Source organism: Callionymus lyra, chromosome 2 (genome assembly GCF_982586985.1).
Source record: "Callionymus lyra chromosome 2, fCalLyr1.hap1.1, whole genome shotgun sequence".
NCBI lineage: Eukaryota > Metazoa > Chordata > Actinopteri > Syngnathiformes > Callionymidae > Callionymus > Callionymus lyra.
The window spans coordinates 1,663,078-1,687,899 of NC_141819.1; the positions used below are offsets into that span (position 1 = coordinate 1,663,078).

Below are 24,822 nucleotides of genomic sequence, written 5' to 3' on the forward strand. Positions count from 1 at the left end.
TGTTAGGTGGGTTTAGTTTCAATGTTCAAACTTAATATATTTATATATAATATAGTGGTTTTTGTGAACATTAATTATCTTTTTGAATAATTGCACTGAATAACTTGTTTATTTAATTTGTTTTTATTAAATAATGGATTTATATTGTTTGAATATTTTCAAAAAATGATATTTTTTATGAAATTTGATATTTTGCTTCAAATTATTCAAAAATAAATGTTCTAATCTTTTTATTTTAGAGATTTTTGAATAAAATCTAGAGACGGTTCTTTTACACTGACTTTTTAAATATTGAATATGAGTTTAATATCTTTATATCAGATTTAGAACCAGAAACGTTTGTTGCCAGAGTTGTGAACACATTTATATATGAAAATATATAAAATAAAGAGACCTTTGATTGGGCTTTATTTTGACACAATTCTCTACGTAAACATTTATTTAATATTGTTATAAATGTTATGTTTACATTTTATAAATATGTTTACATTTTATATTATTATAAATTATATGTTTACATTTTATATTGTTATAAATCATATGTTTACATTTTATATTATAAATTATATGTTTACATTTTATATTAATATAAATTATATGTTTACATTTTATATTATTATAAATTATGTTTACATTTTATATTAATATAAATTATATGTTTACATTTTATATTGTTATAAATCATATGTTTACATTTTATATTATTATAAATTATATGTTTACATTTTATATTGTTATAAATTATATGTTTACATTTTATATTAATATAAATTATATGTTTACATTTGATATTGTTATAAATCATATGTTTACATTTTATATTATTATAAATTATATGTTTACATTTTATATTAATATAAATTATATGTTTACATTTTATATTGTTATAAATTATATGTTTACATTTTATATTGTTATAAAGCTTCGTAATGATGTTTCCTATGTGGTGTCAATGGGTTCAGTTCACGTCTTCTCCACACGGGGGCGACATAATTGATCGAAGTCACTGATCGATCAGTTCAAAGTTCTGCTGCATCATCAACACTTTCTCGGAACCTTCGCTCGTTTCCTTCGCTTCGGTCGCTTCTGGTTCCGGGCGTGAGAAGAGTCGGCGGGTGTCACGGGTCAGATGCGGCAGCAGCTTCCTGCTCTGAAGGACCAGTCGAGCCCTCACACCCGGACCTGACACACCCGGACCCGACCCACCCAGACCCGACCCGCCCGGACTCGACCCGCCCGCACCGTCAGCCTGCGGTTCCGCTGGATCAGATCGAGTCAGAACACGTTGGACCTCCAACAGGAAGCTGCAGCGACAGACTCGACGCTTCCTGTTAGCCTCCTTAGCTAGTAGCAGCTAGCCGGCTAATGGCTAAGAGCAGCAGGTAGAAGTATTCACCGGACATGTGTGTACTTGTACTGTAGTATCTACACGCGCAGCAGCTGTATTCGTGACGTCACCCGGGCCTGGTACCTCTGAGTGCAGTGATATGTTGAATAAAGTGCAGTAGTACCGCTCAGCTAGCTCGCTCGTTAGCCTCCGCTAGCTCGTCCTGTTGCACCTTCAGACTCACACGCACGAGGAAGAAGCTCGTCCACGCGCCTGGAGAACCGTCACTGAAGAACAAAATGCCTGCCAAGAGAAAGCCTGTTCCTCTGACCATCACTCCCATCGGAGAGGCTCAGGCCGTCAACAGCAGCATCGACGCCGCGTCCGAGTGAGTGTTTGAACCAAGTGTTGATACGGTGTGTTTGTGTATTTACTGTGATCAACTACAGTCGTTGTGTATTTGCTGAGAGAAACTACACACACGCGTGTGTCTGTGACCACACACTCTCTGGACACACAACTGTTGAACACATGCGTGTGTCTCACTCGTCAAGTTGAGGTTTGTTTGTGTAGTTATTATTATTTTTATATCATCCATGAGCTCAAAGTACTTGAAGTTCATTTGATCAAATCGAGTATAAGTACTTGTGATCCTTCGACTCAAGTTTACAGGTTTATACTTTCAAGTATACTAATCTATACATTGCCAGTGTACTCGGTATACACTCAAAGTATGTAGTTTGTATGTAGAAAGTACAAACTTCTCTGTACTACCAATATACAAAGTATTAACTTCTAATATGCATTGTGGTTTTTACAATGTAGTATATCCAGCATTATTGAAGTACATGTCAATAAACCACAGTAAACTAAGGTAAATCATACTACATGTAACAGGCTCATTTAAATCATACTACATGTAAGATGCTCAGGTAAATCATACTACATGTAAGATGCTCAGGTAAATCATACTACATGTAACAGGCTCATGTAAATCATACTACATGTAACAGGCTCATGTAAATCATACTACATGTAACAGGCTCATGTAAATCATACTACATGTAACAGGCTCATGTAAATCATACTACATGTAACAGGCTCAGGTAAATCATACTACATGTAACAGGCTCATGTAAATCATACTACATGTAACAGGCTCATGTAAATCATACTACATGTAACATGCTCAAGTAAATCATACTACATGTAACAGGCTCATGTAAATCATACTACATGTAACAGGCTCATGTAAATCATACTACATGTAACAGGCTCAAGTAAATCATACTACATGTAACAGGCTCATGTAAATCATACTACATGTAACAGGCTCATGTAAATCATACTACATGTAACAGGCTCAGGTAAATCATACTACATGTAACAGGCTCAGGTAAATCATACTACATGTAACAGGCTCAGGTAAATCATACTACATGTAACAGGCTCATGTAAATCATACTACATGTAACATGCTCAGGTAAATCATACTACATGTAACAGGCTCATGTAAATCATACTACATGTAACAGGCTCATGTAAATCATACTACATGTAACAGGCTCATGTAAATCATACTACATGTAACAGGCTCATGTAAATCATACTACATGTAACAGGCTCATGTAAATCATACTACATGTAACAGGCTCAGGTAAATCATACTACATGTAACAGGCTCAGGTAAATCATACTACATGTAACAGGCTCATGTAAATCATACTACATGTAACAGGCTCAGGTAAATCATACTACATGTAACAGGCTCAGGTAAATCATACTACATGTAACAGGCTCATGTAAATCATACTACATGTAACAGGCTCATTTAAATCATACTACATGTAACAGGCTCATGTAAATCATACTACATGTAACAGGCTCAGGTAAATCATACTACATGTAACAGGCTCATGTAAATCATACTACATGTAACAGGCTCATGTAAATCATACTACATGTAACAGGCTCAAGTAAATCATACTACATGTAACAGGCTCATGTAAATCATACTACATGTAACAGGCTCATGTAAATCATACTACATGTAACAGGCTCATGTAAATCATACTACATGTAACAGGCTCATGTAAATCATACTACATGTAACAGGCTCATGTAAATCATACTACATGTAACAGGCTCATGTAAATCATACTACATGTAACAGGCTCATGTAAATCATACTACATGTAACAGGCTCAAGTAAATCATACTACATGTAACAGGCTCATGTAAATCATACTACATGTAACAGGCTCAAGTAAATCATACTACATGTAACAGGCTCATGTAAATCATACTACATGTAACAGGCTCAAGTAAATCATACTACATGTAACAGGCTCAAAACTACGTGGCTCAGGCTCACAAATACATTTCATAACTAATACTTCATTATAAGTATGCACCAGTGTACTACTTTAAAGTATACTGCTAATATCTTGGTGTAAGTTGTACTCACAGTACACTGTAATATTCTGTTTACTAAGTTCCAAAAACCAAGAAGTTTGAAGTTGATTCTTCGTTTAAGTTGTGGATCATTTTTTAAAAATCTTTCATAGATAAAAAAAAATAGTTTCTTCTTTTCATTTATACATTCAGTGATTTAAATATGTTGTTCTGGTGGTGATTGATCCTCGTTACGTACAAGAATCACTTCAGTCGTAGAAATCGAGACAAAACAAGTGACTCTGGTGTGTTTACAAGATCTGACCCGTTTGTTCCACTGACGTCTCACTTCCTGTCGAACCATCAGAACCACATGTACTTCCATTGAAACCATGTTATTAGCATCTTGTTGAAGAAGCTACTCATCCACAGTTTGTTGACAAACATCTTTGGAACGAGTCTTGTAGTAAAACTATACTCATCAGTGTTAGTAATAAAAGTATGAGTTTCATTAGTTTACTCTTGTAAATGTGTTTTTCAATCTATGGTTTCAACTCATGGTTTGAATCCTGTTCTCAGAGCGAACCTGGAAGCCTTGCAGAAGAAACTGGGCGAGCTGGACCTGGACGAGCAGCAGAAGAAGAGGCTGGAGGCTTTCCTCACGCAGAAGGCTCAGGTCGGAGAACTGAAGGACGAGGACTTCGAACCCATCTGTGAGTTGGGGGCAGGAAATGGAGGCGTCGTCAACAAGGTGCGGCACAAGCCCTCGTGTCTGGTGATGGCGCGCAAGGTAAACATTGACCACTTCATGTACTTCTTTATCAGCATAAATACAACAGTTTCTGTAAATAATCTTCATAAATACAATCGTTACTGTTAATAATCTGCATAAATACAATCGTTACTGTTAATAATCTGCATAAATACAACAGTTGCTGTTAATAATCTGCATAAATACAACAGTAACTGTAAATAATCTGAATCAATACAATAGTTACTGTAAATAATCAGCATAAATACAACAGTAACTGTTAATAATCTGCATAAATACAACAGTTACTGTAAATAATCTGCATAAATACAACAGTAACTGTTAATAATCTGCATAAATACAACAGTAACTGTTAATAATCTTCATAAATACAACAGTTACTGTAAATAATCTGCATAAATACAACAGTAACTGTTAATAATCTGCATAAATACAACAGTTTCTGTAAATAATCTGCATAAATACAACAGTTACTGTAAATAATCTGCATAAATACAACAGTAACTGTTAATAATCTGCATAAATACAACAGTTTCTGTAAATAATCTGCATAAATACAACAGTTTCTGTAAATAATCTGCATAAATACAATCGTTACTGTTAATAATCTCCATAAATACAACAGTTGCTGTTAATAATCTGCATAAATACAATCGTAACTGTTAATAATCTGCATAAATACAACAGTTGCTGTTAATAATCTGCATAAATACAACAGTAACTGTAAATAATCTGCATAAATACAACAGTAACTGTTAATAATCTGCATAAATACAACAGTTACTGTAAATAATCTGCATAAATACAACAGTAACTGTTAATAATCTGCATAAATACAACAGTTTCTGTAAATAATCTGCATAAATACAACAGTTACTGTAAATAATCTGCATAAATACAACAGTAACTGTTAATAATCTGCATAAATACAACAGTTTCTGTAAATAATCTGCATAAATACAACAGTTTCTGTAAATAATCTGCATAAATACAATCGTTACTGTTAATAATCTCCATAAATACAACAGTTGCTGTTAATAATCTGCATAAATACAATCGTAACTGTTAATAATCTGCATAAATACAACAGTTGCTGTTAATAATCTGCATAAATACAACAGTAACTGTAAATAATCTGCATAAATACAACAGTAACTGTTAATAATCTGCATAAATACAACAGTTACTGTAAATAATCTGCATAAATACAATCGTTACTGTTAATAATCTGCATTAATACAACAGTAACTGTAAATAATCTGCATAAATACAACAGTAACTGTTAATAATCTGCATAAATACAACAGTTACTGTAAATAATCTGCATAAATACAATCGTTACTGTTAATAATCTGCATTAATACAACAGTAACTGTTAATAATCTGCATAAATACAACAGTTGCTGTTAATAATCTGCATAAATACAATCGTTACTGTTAATAATCTTCATAAATACAACAGTTACGGTAAATAATCTGCATAAATACAACAGTTACTGTTAATAATCTGCATAAATACAACAGTTACTGTAAATAATCTGCATAAATACAACAGTTACTGTTAATAATCTGCATTAATACAACAGTTACTGTAAATAATATGCATAAATACAACAGTTACTGTTAATAATCTGCATAAATACAATAGTTACTGTAAATAATCTGCATAAATACAACAGTAACTGTTAATAATCTGAATCAATTCAAGAGTAACTGTAAATAATCTACATAAATAAAATAGTAACTGTAAATAATCTGCATCAATACAATAGTTACTGTAAATAATCTGCATAAATAAAAGAGCAACTGTAAATAATCTGCATAAATACAATAGTTACTGTAAATAATCTGCATAAATACAATAGTTACTGTAAATAATCTGCATAAATAAAAGAGCAACTGTAAATAATCTGCATAAATACAATAGTTACTGTAAATAATCTGCATAAATACAACAGTAACTGTTAATAATCTGTATCAATACAACAGTAACTGTTAATAATCTGCATAAATAAAAGAGTAACTGTAAATAATCTGCATAAATACAATAGTTACTGTAAATAATCTGCATAAATACAACAGTAACTGTTAATAATCTGCAAAAATACAACAGTTACTGTAAATAATCTGCATAAATACAACAGTAACTGTTAATAATCTGTATCAATACAACAGTAACTGTTAATAATATGTATCAATGCAACAGTTACTGTAAATAAAATGCATAAATACAACAGTAACTGTTAATAATCTTCATAAATACAACAGTTACTGTAAATAATATGCATAAATATAACAGTAACTGTTAATAATCTGCATAAATACAACAGTAACTGTAAATAATCTGCATAAATACAACAGTAACTGTTAATAATCTGCATAAATACAACAGTTACTGTAAATAATATGCATAAATACAACAGTAACTGTTAATAATCTGCATCAATACAACAGTTACTGTAAATAATCTGCATAAATACAACAGTAACTGTTAATAATCTGCATAAATACAACAGTTACTGTAAATAATATGCATAAATACAACAGTAACTGTTAATAATCTGCATAAATACAACAGTTACTGTAAATAATATGCATAAATACAACAGTAACTGTTAATAATCTGCATAAATACAACAGTTACTGTAAATAATCTGCATAAATACAACAGTAACTGTTAATAATCTGTATCAATACAACAGTAACTGTTAATAATATGCATCAATACAAGAGTAACTGTAAATAATCTGCATAAATACAACAGTAACTGTTAATAATCTGTATCAATACAACAGTAACTTTTAATAATATGCATCAATACAAGAGTAACTGTTAATAAACGCATGTAAAAAACACACATGCTCATTAATAAATATAAGAAGATCAAAAGTATGGACCAGTAGATTGTGCTTTATATTTTGATACATCAATTCACTAATTAAATTATATCTTTTTTAAGAGGAAAATCGGCTTAAAGTCTAATAACTAATAGTCCCAATTACATCTCAAGAAAAGTCCTGAGAGCAAATACTTAAACATATGAATGTTCCATCTGTGCTTGATGCTACAATTATTGCTTTTATTAAAGATGTTCTTCATAATATGACACAATCATAGGTTCAATAAGTAAACAAGGTCAGCTTTACAGGGCCGTGCATCTCAAGAAGTCCCCTAGTGTCATGATGGTGTAACTGCAACACACGAATATCTTCTAAACACTCTTTTCACTTATTTTCTTACGCAGTGTTTCAATGGATCTGCCGGTTCATCACCAGTGTTAAAATATTCACTTTCACTATTATGACAACACTGTTGATGTTTGAAAAAAACTATACTATACTCATTTTATACTACATATAGAATTACAAAGTTGCTATTTATTCCAATAAAGTGTTTCATGTTTAGCAGCATTTTGAGCACAAAAAGAAAAGAGTTAAAGTGTTAACTTTGTTTCCTCTGTAAGCTGAAAAATACGTAGACGCTCTGAGAAGTCGACGGATTGGTGGAACAAAATACTGCGAGTGACGACGGGGAACAAAGTGCAAAGTTTCTAGATTACGAGGTGAACACAAACAAGTCCAGAACTAAACACTTCTGTAATAAACATCTGGAATGTTCTTAGAGTCTTCACTGCTTCAAGATAAATGAGCTTTTGGGGATAAATGTAAATAAAATAAACTCAATGAAAGCATCCATGAGAACAACATGTAAACAAATACAATAAACTAGTCTGAATGTTCATGATCACGGTTGAAAACACAATTTGAATACAAGAAACACTCGATCGTCACATTAGTATCGACAGATTTATCGAATAATGATGAGTTTTCTGTCGCGGATCATCATTTGATCGACAAGATTCAAGGGTTGGTTGGTAACCAGTTTAACGGTGTTAAGACTAAACTAAACTAAATGTTTCTTTGTCATCATTGATCCAGAAGTTTGTGAAATTTAAATTTAACAGATCGTTGACGTTACACTGAACTCTGTCAGTCTTTATTAACACAAACTATTCATTGTATGAGTCAATGGTGGAGTCAACGTTAACACGAACAAGAACGTTTGTTATTGTCGACTGAAAGTTTCTCTCATTGCTACACAACAGCAAAGTTAACTTTGTTTTGTTTCTTCTTGTTTCTTCCATCTGATCATATTCTTTGTCGTGATGTTTCTTTAGATACTTCATAAAGTTAGTTTTGTTTCTTCTTGTTTCTTCCATCTGATCATATTCTTTGTCGTGATGTGTCTTTAGATACTTCATAAAGTTTGTTTTGTTTCTTCTTGTTTCTTCCATCTGATCATATTCTTTGTCGTGATGTTTCTTTAGATACTTCATAAAGTTAGTTTTGTTTCTTCTTGTTTCTTCCATCTGATCATATTCTTTGTCGTGATGTGTCTTTAGATACTTCATAAAGTTAGTTTTGTTTCTTCTTGTTTCTTCCATCTGATCATATTCTTTGTCGTGATGTTTCTTTAGATACTTCATAAAGTTAGTTTTGTTTCTTCTTGTTTCTTCCATCTGATCATATTCTTTGTCGTGATGTGTCTTTAGATACTTCATAAAGTTAGTTTTGTTTCTTCTTGTTTCTTCCATCTGATCATATTCTTTTCGTGATGTGTCTTTAGATACTTCATAAAGTTTGTTTTGTTTCTTCTTGTTTCTTCCATCTGATCATATTCTTTGTCGTGATGTGTCTTTAGATACTTCATAAAGTTAGTTTTGTTTCTTCTTGTTTCTTCCATCTGATCATATTCTTTGTTGTGATGTTTCTTTAGATACTTCATAAAGTTAGTTTTGTTTCTTCTTGTTTCTTCCATCTGATCATATTCTTTGTCGTGATGTTTCTTTAGATACTTCATAAAGTTAGTTTTGTTTCTTCTTGTTTCTTCCATCTGATCATATTCTTTGTTGTGATGTTTCTTTAGATACTTCATAAAGTTAGTTTTGTTTCTTCTTGTTTCTTCCATCTGATCATATTCTTTGTCGTGATGTTTCTTTAGATACTTCATAAAGTTAGTTTTGTTTCTTCTTGTTTCTTCCATCTGATCATATTCTTTGTTGTGATGTTTCTTTAGATACTTCATAAAGTTAGTTTTGTTTCTTCTTGTTTCTTCCATCTGATCATATTCTTTGTCGTGATGTGTCTTTAGATACTTCATAAAGTTAGTTTTGTTTCTTCTTGTTTCTTCCATCTGATCATATTCTTTGTCGTGATGTTTCTTTAGATACTTCATAAAGTTAGTTTTGTTTCTTCGATCTGATCATATTCTTTGTCGTGATGTTTCTTTAGATACTTCATAAAGTTAGTTTTGTTTCTTCTTGTTTCTTCCATCTGATCATATTCTTTGTCGTGATGTTTCTTTAGATACTTCATAAAGTTAGTTTTGTTTCTTCTTGTTTCTTCCATCTGATCATATTCTTTGTCGTGATGTTTCTTTAGATACTTCATAAAGTTAGTTTTGTTTCTTCTTGTTTCTTCCATCTGATCATATTCTTTGTCGTGATGTTTCTTTAGATACTTCATGAAGTTAGTCTTGTTTCTTCCATCTGATCATATTCTTTGTTGTGATGTTTCTTTAGATACTTCATAAAGTTAGTTTTGTTTCTTCGATCTGATCATATTCTTTGCCGTGATGTGTCTTTAGATACTTCATAAAGTTAGTTTTGTTTCTTCTTGTTTCTTCCATCTGATCATATTCTTTGTCGTGATGTTTCTTTAGATACTTCATAAAGTTAGTTTTGTTTCTTCTTGTTTCTTCCATCTGATCATATTCTTTGTCGTGATGTTTCTTTAGATACTTCATAAAGTTAGTTTTGTTTCTTCGATCTGATCATATTCTTTGTCGTGATGTTTCTTTAGATACTTCATGAAGTTAGTTTTGTTTCTTCTTGTTTCTTCGATCTGATAAAAATAAATAAAATAAAAATAGTTTTTCACGCAGCGATAGTTTAGTAAATACACTGTGGGATGATATGATCCGTGTCATTATTTAACAAATGTTTAAACCCTTTAACTACGATATTTCTAACTTGTGTTTCTACTGTTGTCCTTGATGTTCTATGTTCCTCGCACCAGATCATTTGATGAATGTCTTCAGACGCTTCACTCTCTGTTCTGAAACCCTCAGCTGATCCACCTGGAGATCAAGCCGGCCATCAGGAACCAGATCATCCGAGAGCTGCAGGTCCTGCACGAGTGCAACTCTCCCTACATCGTCAACTTCTACGGCGCCTTCTACAGCGACGGCGAGATCAGCATCTGCATGGAACACATGGTGAGAACCTGATGTTCTCTCTGACGCTCCGTGACTCACTAGTGTCTCCTGCAGGACGGTGGCTCTTTAGACCAGGTGCTCAAGGAGGCTCGCAAGATCCCTGAAGATATCCTGGGGAAAGTCAGCATTGCTGTATGTATTTCTGCTTCCTGTTGGTTGTCATGTTGTGTGTTCTAGACACTTCCTCCATCTCTCTCTTCCTTCTCTCCCTCCATCTCTCCCTCCATCTCTTCTTTCTCTCCCTCCATCTCTTCTTTCTCTCCCTCCATCTCTCCCTCCATCTCTTCCATCTCTCCCTCCATCTCTCCCTCCATCTCTTCTTTCTCTCCCTCCATCTCTCCCTCCATCTCTTCTTTCTCTCCCTCCATCTCTCCCTCCATCTCTTCCATCTCTCCCTCCATCTCTTCTTTCTCTCCCTCCATCTCTCACCCCATCTCTCCCTCCATCTCTTCCATCTCTCCCTCCATCTCTTCTTTCTCTCCCTCCATCTCTTCTTTCTCTCCCTCCATCTCTCACCCCATCTCTCCCTCCATCTCTTCTATCTCTCCCTCCATCTCTTCTTCCTCCTTCTCTCCGTCCTTCTCTCCCTTCATCTCTCCCTCCGTTCTCCCTCATTCTCTCCCTCCTTCTCTCCCTTCATTTCTTCCTCCTTCTCTCCCCCACTCTTCTGGACTTCTTCCCCTCCTTCTCTCCCTCCTTCTCTCCCTCCTTCTCTCCCTCCTTCTCTCCCTCCTTCTCTCCCTCCTTCTCTCCCTCCTTCTCTCCCCCACTCTTCTGGACTTCTTCCCCTCCTTCTCTCCCTCCTTCTCTCCCTTCATCTCTTCCTCCTTCTCTCCCCCACTCTTCTGGACTTCTTCCCCTCCTTCTCTCCCTCCTTCTCTCCCTCCTTCTCTCCCTCCTTCTCTCCCTTCATCTCTTCCTCCTTCTCTCCCCCACTCTTCTGGACTTCTTCCCCTCCTTCTCTCCCTCCTTCTCTCCCTCCTTCTCTCCCTCCTTCTCTCCCTCTTTCTCTCCCTCCTTCTCTCCCTCCCTCTCTCCCTCTTTCTCTCCCTCCTTCTCTCCCTCCATCTCTCCCTGTCTTTAGAAACTTGATAAAGTTAGTTTTGTTTCTTCTTTGTTGTGATGTGATATCCTGGTAAAAGTCAGCATATCTGTATGTATTTCTACTTCCTGTTTGTCATCACGTCGTGAGACTCTGTGATGTTTCTCCTCAATATTGATGTCGTTCGGCAACAACATGAACTCGCAGATGTTTGACGAAGATCTTTAGAATCCTTCCTTCTCGTTGGCAGGTGTTGAGGGGTTTGGCTTACCTGCGGGAGAAACACCAGATCATGCACCGAGGTAACGTCCCCACCTCTGTTCGTCCAACATGTTCCTTCCAGTCGCTGCACAGCAATGTTTCTCATCACCACACGTTTGCTAGACTTTCAGCACAGAACCTCAACCATCAGTGTTTTGTTCTCCTGGAGCTTTTTAAAAGAATAGTTGATGTTTGTTGTGATGAAGTTCTGTTGTTTTTAAACATTTTGATAGACTTTTGACATGGTCGGCTCCTCAAAAGACTCGATGTGTTACTTTGAAAACTTTCTGAGCCCACTTACTCAGAATAGAGGATCTTGTTGTGTAAACAAATGTTCATTCATTACTGAGCGGTTCGGTCACATGACACCCGGGCGGGTCGTCCAGTCAAAGTGACGTAGTGAAGATCATGGTTGAAATATTCCACGAGTCGTGAGCGTTGAATATTTAACCGTGATAACATAAGTACCGTATAGTCCGGACTATAAGTGTCTCTGGAGTACAAGTATCTCCAGACATAAAATACATAATAAAGAAGTACAAACATATATAAGTCGCACTGGAGTATAAGTCGCATATTTGGGGGAAATGTATTTGATAAAATCCAAGAACAGACATGTGATCTTGAAAGATTAAAATAAAACTAGAGGCAACAACAGAATAATGTTCCGTTACATGAAGTGAGAACCTGGTATGTTAACATAACATATGAAGAGTTATTCAGAGAACTATAGCATCAATAACTAACTAGTTTACCAAACCATCCGTGTAACTCCAAATAACTCTTCATCCTCGTGTCACTTTTAAACAACTAACTAACTCCGGAGGTAGAAGATGCTTCCTCTTCTACGTGGAAATGATCAACACAGGCCTAGAGCGCCCTCTGGTGGTTTAGTGTGACAATAACATGTGAAATGATATACCGCTAATAATGTGTTAATAATTTCACACATAAGTCGCTCCAGAGTATAATCTCACCCCCGGACACACTATGAAAGAAACTGACACTTATAGTCCGGAACATACGGTACATGGACGAACCAATCATTGACCTCGTCAGGTGTCGACCACAGGAAGGCGCTCAGAGCTGGTTGCACTTTGAGGATTCAGACTTAACAAAAATAGATGTTTTTAACCTCAGGCCTTAATGTGATCATCATGTGTAGCATCTAGAGTTTGTGTCATTGTGTTTGTACGGGTGTGCGACTGAGGTGAACACAATAGTGTGTGACTGAGGTGAACACAACAGTGTGCGACTGAGGTGAACACAACAGTGTGTGACTGAGGTGAACACAACAGTGTGTGACTGAGGTGAACACAACAGTGTGTGACTGAGGTGAACACAACAGTGTGTGACTGAGGTGAACACAACAGTGTGTGACTGAGGTGAACACAACAGTGTGTGACTGAGGTGAACACAACAGTGTGTGACTGAGGTGAACACAACAGTGTGTGACTGAGGTGAACACAACAGTGTGTGACTGAGGTGAACACAACAGTGTGTGACTGAGGTGAACACAACAGTGTGCGACTGAGGTGAACACAACAGTGTGCGACTGAGGTGAACACAACAGTGTGCGACTGAGGTGAACACAACAGTGTGTGACTGAGGTGAACACAACAGTGTGTGACTGAGGTGAACACAACAGTGTGTGACTGAGGTGAACACAACAGTGTGTGACTGAGGTGAACACAACAGTGTGTGACTGAGGTGAACACAACAGTGTGTGACTGAGGTGAACACAACAGTGTGTGACTGAGGTGAACACAACAGTGTGTGACTGAGGTGAACACAACAGTGTGTGACTGAGGTGAACACAACAGTGTGTGACTGAGGTGAACACAACAGTGTGTGACTGAGGTGAACACAACAGTGTGTGACTGAGGTGAACACAACAGTGTGTGACTGAGGTGAACACAACAGTGTGTGACTGAGGTGAACACAACAGTGTGTGACTGAGGTGAACACAACAGTGTGTGACTGAGGTGAACACAACAGTGTGTGACTGAGGTGAACACAACAGTGTGTGACTGAGGTGAACACAACAGTGTGTGACTGAGGTGAACACAACAGTGTGTGACTGAGGTGAACACAACAGTGTGTGACTGAGGTGAACACAACAGTGTGTGACTGAGGTGAACACAACAGTGTGCGACTGAGGTGAACACAACAGTGTGCGACTGAGGTGAACACAACAGTGTGCGACTGAGGGGAACACAACAGTGTGCGACTGAGGGGAACACACATGTGTGTTTGATGATCTACTGACTCCTTCAAGAAACATCTGTGTTTGATGATCTACTGACTCCTTCAAGAAACATCTGTGTTTGATGATCTACTGACTCCTTCAAGAAACATCTGTGTTTGATGATCTACTGACTCCTTCAAGAAACATCTGTGTTTGATGATCTACTGACTCCTTCAAGAAACATCTGTGTTTGATGATCTACTGACTCCTTCAAGAAACATCTGTGTTTGATGATCTACTGACTCCTTCAAGAAACATCTGTGTTTGATGATCTACTGACTCCTTCAAGAAACATCTGTGTTTGATGATCTACTGACTCCTTCAAGAAACATGTGTGTTTGATGATCTACTGACTCCTTCAAGAAACATGTGTGTTTGATGATCTACTGACTCCTTCAAGAAACATGTGTGTTTGATGATCTACTGACTCCTTCAAGAAACATCTGTGTTTGATGATCTACTGACTCCTTCAAGAAACATCTGTGTTTGATGATCTACTGACTCCTTCAAGAAACATCTGTGTTTGATGATCTACTGACTCCTTCAAGAAACATGTGTGTTTGATGATCTACTGACTCCTTTAAGAAACATCTGTGTTTGATGATCTACTGACTCCTTCAAGAAACATGTGTGTTTGATGATCTACTGACTCCTTCAAGAAACATCTCAAGACACTTTGATTTGATCTTTCCCTTGATTGTTTAAGTTCTTCGTGACCCTGGTCTAGAAATATCACTTACTTATTTACTTTCATGTGTTCCAACACGTTGTCTTTCATCTCTGTGTCCTCGGGAGTCAGGCTGACGAGTCGAGCTCAGAGACGAGTTCTCAGGTTGAAAACTGACTTTTAAAAAGATTATTATTGAGATGAAAATAATGATAATCGTGATGTTATTTTCTGTCGCTCAACGAACTGTTCGCTGCCATCTTGGAAACGTATCAACCTGTTTCTTGACTTCTACTGACTTCTGCTGATCCAGTGCTGCTCGACCTCCTGCATTAAGTCTTAATCATCACTGAGTCTCTGACGCAACACTCACTTGTGCAAATTGCAGCTGTTGCTACAGTCGTGGTCAGTGCTGCTCCTGGACCATCTTCTCTGAGCTCAGTAATTACAGCTCAGTGTCATTATACAGCCTCGCCCTGTTCCTCCTGTTCCTCCTCCTCTTCTTTCTCTCCTCCTCCTCTTCTTTCTCTCCCTCCTCCTCTTCTTTCTCTCCCTCCTCCTCTTCTTTCTCTCCCTCCTCCTCTTCTTTCTCTCCCTCCTCCTCTTCTTTCTCTCCCTCCTCCTCTTCTTTCTCTCCCTCCTCCTCTTCTTTCTCTCCCTCCTCCTCTTCTTTCTCTCCCTCCTCCTCTTCTTTCTCTCCCTCCTCCTCTTCTTTCTCTCCCTCCATCTCTTCTTTCTCTCCCTCCTCCTCTTCTTTCTCTCCCTCCATCTCTTCTTTCTCTCCCTCCTCCTCTTCTTTCTCTCCCTCCTCCTCTTCTTTCTCTCCCTCCATCTCTTCTTTCTCTCCCTCCTCCTCTTCTTTCTCTCCCTCCATCTCTTCTTTCTCTCCCTCCTCCTCTTCTTTCTCTCCCTCCTCCTCTTCTTTCTCTCCCTCCATCTCTTCTTTCTCTCCCTCCTCCTCTTCTTTCTCTCCCTCCATCTCTTCTTTCTCTCCCTCCTCCTCTTCTTTCTCTCCCTCCTCCTCTTCTTTCTCTCCCTCCTCCTCTTCTTTCTCTCCCTCCTCCTCTTCTTTCTCTCCCTCCATCTCTTCTTTCTCTCCCTCCATCTCTTCTTTCTCTTCCTCCTTCTCTTCTTTCTCTCCCTCCTCCTCTTCTTTCTCTCCCTCCTCCTCTTCTTTCTCTCCCTCCTCCTCTTCTTTCTCTCCCTCCTCCCCTTCTTTCTCTCCCTCCTCCTCTTCTTTCTCTCCCTCCTCCTCTTCTTTCTCTCCCTCCTCCTCTTCTTTCTCTCCCTCCTCCTCTTCTTTCTCTCCCTCCTCCTCTTCTTTCTCTCCCTCCATCTCTTCTTTCTCTCCCTCCATCTCTTCTTTCTCTCCCTCCATCTCTTCTTTCTCTCCCTCCATCTCTTCTTTCTCTCCCTCCATCTCTTCTTTCTCTCCCTCCATCTCTTCTTTCTCTCCCTCCTCCTCTTCTTTCTCTCCCTCCATCTCTTCTTTCTCTCCCTCCATCTCTTCTTTCTCTCCCTCCATCTCTTCTTTCTCTCCTCCTCCTCTTCTTTCTCTCCCTCCATCTCTTCTTTCTCTCCCTCCTCCTCTTTTTTCTCTCCCTCCTCCTCTTCTTTCTCTCCCTCCTCCTCTTCTTTCTCTCCCTCCATCTCTTCTTTCTCCCTCCATCTCTTCTTTCTCTCCCTCCATCTCTTCTTTCTCTCCCTCCATCTCTTCTTTCTCTCCCTCCTCCTCTTCTTTCTCTCCCTCCTCCTCTTCTTTCTCTCCCTCCTATTCTTTCTCTCCCTCCATCTCTTCTTTCTCTCCCTCCATCTCTTCTTTCTCTCCCTCCTCCTCTTTTTTCTCTCCCTCCTCCTCTTCTTTCTCTCCCTCCATCTCTTCTTTCTCTTCCTCCTTCTCTTCTTTATCTCTTCCTCCTTCTCTTCTTTATCTCTTCTTTCTCTTCCTCCTTCTCTTCTTTCTCTCCCTCCTCCTCTTCTTTCTCTCCCTCCTCCTCTTCTTTCTCTCCCTCCTCCTCTTCTTTCTCTCCCTCCATCTCTTCTTTCTCTCCCTCCATCTCTTCTTTCTCTCCCTCCACCTCTTCCTCCTTCTCTCCCTCCTTCTCCTACCTCTTCATTCTACCTTTTCTTTCACCTGTCAGTAAAGTGTCCTCGTGCTGCAGATGTTTGTGCATCTGTTCAGAAGAATCAAATATAACACCAGATGTTTATTGATACATTATTATTTAAAAGTTGAGCACAGTTTGTTTTGAACTCGAGTGGAAGAAGTAGAACCTTCTGAGCAGTATATATATATATATATATATATATATATATATATATATATACAGTACACTTTGTTATAATAGAATTTAAAAAACATGCTTTCCTCAATTGTTTCTTTATTTTGTTTTTTTAAACCTTATACCAGTTTCTGTTCATTGTTTTACAGCCAACAATATCTGAGTTGGACACAAATCAAATGCATGAACACAATCTCTTTCCCAGGTTCATGGTTTGAAATGTGTTTGTGTTGAAAAGTATAACAGTTTTGATCTTTTAACAACTTCTGTACATTGACAATAATGTGATGAACAACTTTCTCTCCACGTCGTGATCTGATCCGTCAAACGTGACTTTATACTTCAGAGGTTATAAAGTGTGTGTCAGAGTGTCAGGTGTGTGTACGAGTGTGTGTGTGTTAAAGTGTGTATGTATGTGTGTGTGCTTGTGCATGTGTGTTAAAGTGTGTATGTATGTGCATGTTAAAGTGTGTGTGTGTGTGTTAAAGTGTGTATGTATGTGTGTGTGCTTGTGCATGTGTGTTAAAGTGTGTATGTATGTGCATGTTAAAGTGTGTGTGTGTTAAAGTGTGTATGTATGTGTGTGTGCTTGTGCATGTGTGTTAAAGTGTGTATGTATGTGCATGTTAAAGTGTGTGTGTGCTAAAGTGTGTATGTATGTGCATGTTAAAGTGTGTGTGTGCTAAAGTGTGTATGTATGTGCATGTTAAAGTGTGTGTGTGTGTGTGTTAAAGTGTGTATGTATGTGTGTGTGCTTGTGCATGTGTGTTAAAGTGTGTATGTATGTGCATGTTAAAGTGTGTGTGTGTTAAAGTGTGTATGTATGTGTGTGTGCTTGTGCATGTGTGTTAAAGTGTGTATGTATGTGCATGTTAAAGTGTGTGTGTGCTAAAGTGTGTATGTATGTGCATGTTAAAGTGTGTGTGTGCTAAAGTGTGTATGTATGTGCATGTTAAAGTGTGTATGTATGTGCATGTTAAAGTGTGTGTGTATGTATGTGTGTGTGCTTGTGCATGTGTGTTAAAGTGTGTATGTATGTGCATGTTAAAGTGTGTGTGTGCTAAAGTGTGTATGTATGTGCATGTTAAAGTGTGTGTGTGCTAAAATGTGTATGTATGTGCATGTTAAAGTGTGTGTGTATGTATGTGTGTGTGCTTGTGCATGTGTGTTAAAGTGTGTATGTATGTGCATGTTAAAGTGTGTGTGTGTGTTAAAGTGTTTATGTATGTGCATGTTAAAGTGTGTGTGTGTTAAAGTGTGTATGTATGTGCATGTTAAAGTGTGTGTGTGTTAAAGTGTGTGTGTGTTAAAGTGTGTGTGTGCTAAAGTGTGTGTGTGTTAAAGTGTGTGTGTGCTAAAGTGTGTCAGGTTATAAAACCTGAAATATTCTTCCAACGAATGTTGTTCTACTGTGTTGTGTTTTGAAAGTTTCTTCTATAGTTGTTTCACTTCCTGTTTCTTCTCCGGTTTGATGTTATTGTTGACAAAGAGCTTCTTGTTCTCTCACATGAATATATGGCACTAGTTTCTTTTTCCCGTGTGTGTACCAGTGTGTGTGTTCATCACAAACCAAGGATGTGTGTGTGTCTCTGCAGACGTCAAACCCTCCAACATCCTGGTGAACTCTCGCGGGGAGATCAAGCTCTGTGACTTCGGCGTGAGCGGCCAGCTCATCGACTCCATGGCCAACTCCTTCGTGGGGACGCGCTCGTACATGTCGGTGAGTCAGCCGCCCCCCCGCCTCCGTCCTGGCTTCACAAACATGTTCCTCGCTGAAATATGCATTCTCCTTTCCTGACGGAGGGTCTTGACGGGGATGGGTTCAGATCCCAGGTCGTGTTGTTTGTTGTGGTCTCTGGCTGAAGCTGCAGCGATGGCTTCACCTTCTGCTGGAGGGTCTCTTGCAACAGCGCCTCACGACTTCCTCACCTCATTGCACCCCCGCCGGACCTCTTGGCCGGTCCTCGGCGCTCTGACGTCTCTTTGCTCCTCGACAGCCGGAGCGACTGCAGGGGACGCACTATTCCGTCCAGTCTGACGTGTGGAGCATGGGCCTGTCCCTGGTGGAGCTGGCCATCGGCCGCTACCCCATCCCCCCGCCGGACGCCAAAGAGCTGGAGGGCATCTTCGGACGTGCCGTTCTGGACGGAGCCCAGTGTGACCATCACGCTAACGCGCAGAGGGCCAGACCTCCAGGGAGACCTGTTAGCGGTACACAGTCCTGGTCCACTAGATGTTGATGATGATGATGATGACGACTGACGACTGACGACTGACATCGACGACGACTGACGACTGACATCGACGACGACTGACATCGACGACGACTGACGACTGACATCGACGACGACTGACGACTGACATCGACGACGACTGACGACTGACATCGACGACGACTGACATCGACGACGACTGACGACTGACATCGACGACGACTGACGACTGACATCGACGACGACTGACGACTGACATCGACGACGACTGACGACTGACATCGACGACGACTGACATCGACGACGACTGACGACTGACATCGACGACGACTGACGACTGACATCGACTGACGACTGACATCGACGACGACTGACATCGACTGACGACTGACACCAACTGACGACTGACATCGACATCGACTGACATCGACGACGACTGACGACTGACATCGACGACGACTGACATCGACGACGACTGACGACTGACATCGACGACGACTGACGACTGACATCGACGACGACTGACATCGACGACGACTGACGACTGACATCGACGACGACTGACGACTGACATCGACGACGACTGACATCGACGACGACTGACGACTGACATCGACGACGACTGACGACTGACATCGACGACGACTGACATCGACGACGACTGACATCGACGACGACTGACGACTGACATCGACGACGACTGACGACTGACATCGACGACGACTGACATCGACGACGACTGACGACTGACATCGACGACGACTGACGACTGACATCGACGACGACTGACATCGACGACGACTGACGACTGACATCGACGACGACTGACGACTGACATCGACGACGACTGACATCGACGACGACTGACGACTGACATCGACTGACGACTGACACCAACTGACGACTGACATCGACGACGACTGACATCGACTGACATCGACGACGACTGACGACTGACATCGACGACGACTGACATCGACGACGACTGACGACTGACATCGACGACGACTGACGACTGACATCGACGACGACTGACATCGACGACGACTGACGACTGACATCGATGACGACTGACATCGACGACGACTGACATCGACGACGACTGACGACTGACATCGACGACGACTGACATCGACGACGACTGACATCGACGACGACTGACGACTGACATCGACGACGACTGACGACTGACATCGACGACGACTGACGACTGACATCGACGACGACTGACATCGACTGACGACTGACATCGACTGACGACTGACATCGACTGACATCGACTGACGACTGACATCGACTGACGACTGACATCGACGACGACTAACATCTACCGTGTGTGATGTTCACCTGCAGGACATGGGATGGACAGTCGGCCTGCCATGGCCATCTTTGAGCTCCTGGACTACATTGTGAACGAGGTGGGTCCTGATATGTAAAAGTATCTTCAGTGGTCCCTCAACATGACCCGGTTCACCTGCCGCGGTCTCGCCGTTTCATGACGTGAACGTGGTTTATTTGAACTTCACATAAAGTTAAACAACACTTAGTAGGAGACCCTTATTACCACACCCACCTTAATGATGGTGCAACAACACACTGAGGTCCCATGATGCCTTTCTTCACACTGATCTATGTCGGGGCAGCTGATTGGTCGCTACAACACTGGGTTTAGAATTCTACGTCTTATGTTGCTATATTGTTTGGCTGGGCGGCAAAGCGTGACGGGTGTCGTTCCAGTCAGAGGGTTGTTGAGAAGACGACACTTTGTGTGTAACGATGATGATGATGATGATGAAGATGAAGATGATGATCGGGGGAAAAAGGTTAAAAGGTCACTACTGTGGGATTGTGTTTAATGTGGGGGTGTCAGCACGTAAACCCTGCAATGAATGAGGGACGTGTGTGTGTGTGCGCGTGTGTGTGTGTGTGTGTGTGTGTGCGTGTGTGCGTGTGTGTCGGTGAATTCTAAAATTTTTCTCATTTGAATGTTCTCGTCCACAGCCTCCTCCAAAGCTTCCACACGGTGTCTTCACCAACGACTTCCAGGACTTCGTCACCAAATGGTGAGAATCTTCTATGTCGTCGCCTTGTTGGACTTTTTTTACATGTTGATCCCCTGGTGTCGAGGTCGATGGGTTTGAAGGTTACAAGAACATATAACGACGGAGAAACTCTCAGGACGTGTCTCTCAGTCTCTGGTTCTCACAGTTGGGTCGAGTCACTCCGGTCCTCGTGGTCTTTGAAGGATTTCATGATCTATAATAAACTGGATCATATTAAAGAGAGAGTTGCTTCACACACTTCCTGTTCAGCTTGACAACATCTCATGGTCAGGAAGTCATGGAGGGAAACAGTGTTTGTGTCGATAGGTCGTCTGGTGAAAAGTATATATACTGTGTATATATATATATATATATATATATATATTTACATTACATACACACATGTACACTTTCACACACACACACACACACACAAACATAGACAGTTTAACACACACAACAACATTGATGGATCTTTTAACACACATTTATCCATACACACTTTGTGTTGCTTCACAGTCGCTAACAAAGGTTGTGTGTTGCAGTTTGATCAAGAATCCTGCTGACAGAGCAGATCTGAAGAAGCTGATGGTGAGTGTGTTTCTGTGTTCAACGTGTCTAACATCAACACAACATGTAGAACATGTACTGTGTGTCTTTGAATCAAGTTTAAACATCAACACAACATGTAGAACATCTATTGTGTGTCTTTGAATCAAGTTTAAACATCAACACAACATGTAGAACATCTATTGTGTGTCTTTGAATCAAGTTTAAACATCAACACAACATGTAGAACATCTATTGTGTGTCTTTGAATCAAGTTTAAACATCAACACAACATGTAGAACATCTATTGTGTGTCTTTGAATCAATATAAAAACGTCAACAACAATGTGATCAGTTCCAATCGTTTATTAATGACATGTATTGATCAACGATTGTTCCTCAGAGTCACACGTTCATCAAGAGGTCAGAGGTCGACGTCGTGGACTTCGCAGGATACTTGTGCAAAACCATGGGTTTGAACCAACCCAGTACCCCGACCCACAGCACCGAGTGACCCGCACCCCGCACACACACATGTACACACATATGTATACACACATATAAACACACACACATATGTATACACACACATATAAACACACACATATGTATACACACACATATAAACACACATGTATATACACACATATAAACACACACCCACGCATGTATACACACACACACATATGTATACACACATATAAACACACACACATATGTATACACACACATATAAACACACACACATATGTATACACACACATATAAACACACACATATGTATACACACACATATAAACACACACACACACATGTATACACACACATATGAACACACACACACATGTATACACACATATATTTCAATTCAATTTTATTTAAATAATATAAACACACACACACACACACACAGCTGCACCCCTGACCACACACATACACATGAATATATATACACATACATATAAACAAACACACATATGTATGCAAACACACACCTGAATACATGCACACATATGTACATAAATACACAAACATAATACACACCTATATACATGCACACTCTCTCACACACACACACGCACACACACACGTATACAGAAATACACACACCTATATACATATACACAAACATATACACACGCATATACGCACACACACGTATACATATAGACATGCACACACACCTTGACAAAACTGTACATACGTCACACACGCACACACTGACACACACACACACACCTTGACAACACTGTACATACGAGACACACACACACACACACACCTTGACAACACTGTACACACACACACACACACACACCTTGACAACACTGTACACACACACACACACACCTTGACAACACTGTACACACACACACCTTGACAACACTGTACACACACACACACACACACACACCTTGACAACACTGTACACACACACACACACACACACACCTTGACAACACTGTACACACACACACACACACCTTGACAACACTGTACATACGTCACACACACACACACACACACCTTGACAACACTGTACACACACACACACACACCTTGACAACACTGTACACACACACACACACACACCTTGACAACACTGTACATACGTCACACACACACACACACACCTTGACAACACTGTACACACACACACACACACACCTTGACAACACTGTACATACGTCACACACTCTCTGGTACCATGTTCTTCTGCAGCTTCTTCTCGACTCGAGCAGATGTTGAAGAACCAGCGTCTCCTATAATCTTTGATTCTTAGAAGCATCATCTGAAGGAAACATGAAGCATGATCTACTGTACGTTTGTGGGAGACAATATTTTTTATATCTACACTCAATCGTTGTGCGTCGCTCTCTGGAGCCAGAACGAGCAAAGCTTCATCACAGCCTGAGAATCCTACACATGTTCCAGTCACATGGTGGCGCTCTCCTGCGGTGTGTGCGTCTGCCCCCCACGAGTGTGCGTCCACGCTTGTGTGTGCGTCTGCCCCCCACGAGTGTGCGTCCACACTTGTTTGTGCGTCCACGCCTGTTTGTGCGTCCACACTTGTTTGTGCGTCCACGCCTGTTTGTGCATCCACACCTGTTTGTGCGTCCACACCTGTTTGTGCGTCCACGCCTGTTTGTGCGTCCACGCCTGTTTGTGCGTCCACACCTGTTTGTGCGTCCACACATGTTTGTGCGTCCACACTTGTTTGTGCGTCCACGCCTGTTTGTGCGTCCACACTTGTTTGTGCGTCCACACTTGTTTGTGCGTCCACACATGTTTGTGCGTCCACACATGTTTGTGCGTCCACACTTGTTTGTGCGTCCACACATGTTTGTGCGTCCACACATGTTTGTGCGTCCACACTTGTTTGTGCGTCCACACATGTTTGTGCGTCCACACTTGTTTGTGCGTCCACACGTTTGTGCATCCACACTTGTTTGTGCGTCCACACTTGTTTGTGCGTCCACACATGTTTGTGCGTCCACACTTGTTTGTGCGTCCACACATGTTTGTGCGTCCACACTTGTTTGTGCGTCCACACATGTTTGTGCGTCCACACTTGTTTGTGCGTCCACACTTGTTTGTGTACAAAGATATATACCAGAGGACAGGAACTATTTTGTCTTAATACACACTTTGATTTGTGTACATGACGAGGGAGTCGTAATATAAAACGTGTTGGATATGGTTATAATGTATAAAAAAAAGATTCAAATAAAACTTATTTGTGAATGTA

The 24,822-nt window shown here is 39.8% G+C and overlaps 1 protein-coding gene across 1 annotated transcript; it reads left to right on the forward strand.

The window, feature by feature from the left end:
• Positions 1–1,014: 1,014 nt before the first annotated feature.
• Positions 1,015–24,822, forward strand: map2k2a (mitogen-activated protein kinase kinase 2a). Its single transcript, XM_087783190.1, has 11 exons — positions 1,015–1,715; positions 4,301–4,511; positions 10,623–10,769; positions 10,824–10,901; positions 12,062–12,113; positions 18,865–18,989; positions 19,267–19,480; positions 20,836–20,900; positions 21,484–21,545; positions 22,070–22,115; positions 22,477–24,822. Exons 1-11 carry the CDS (start codon positions 1,627–1,629, stop codon positions 22,585–22,587), a joined length of 1,200 nt encoding a protein of 399 aa, XP_087639316.1. The 5' UTR covers positions 1,015–1,626; the 3' UTR covers positions 22,588–24,822.

Excerpts from the sequence above, each read along its gene's own strand:
- map2k2a (XM_087783190.1), top strand. The coding sequence starts at position 1,627 with ATGCCTGCCAAGAGAAAGCCTGTTCCTCTGACCATCACTCCCATCGGA. Across the intron at positions 18,990-19,266 it reads GGACGCGCTCGTACATGTCG|CCGGAGCGACTGCAGGGGAC; the intron begins GTGAGTCAGCCG and ends GCTCCTCGACAG. Across the intron at positions 20,901-21,483 it reads TGGACTACATTGTGAACGAG|CCTCCTCCAAAGCTTCCACA; the intron begins GTGGGTCCTGAT and ends TCTCGTCCACAG.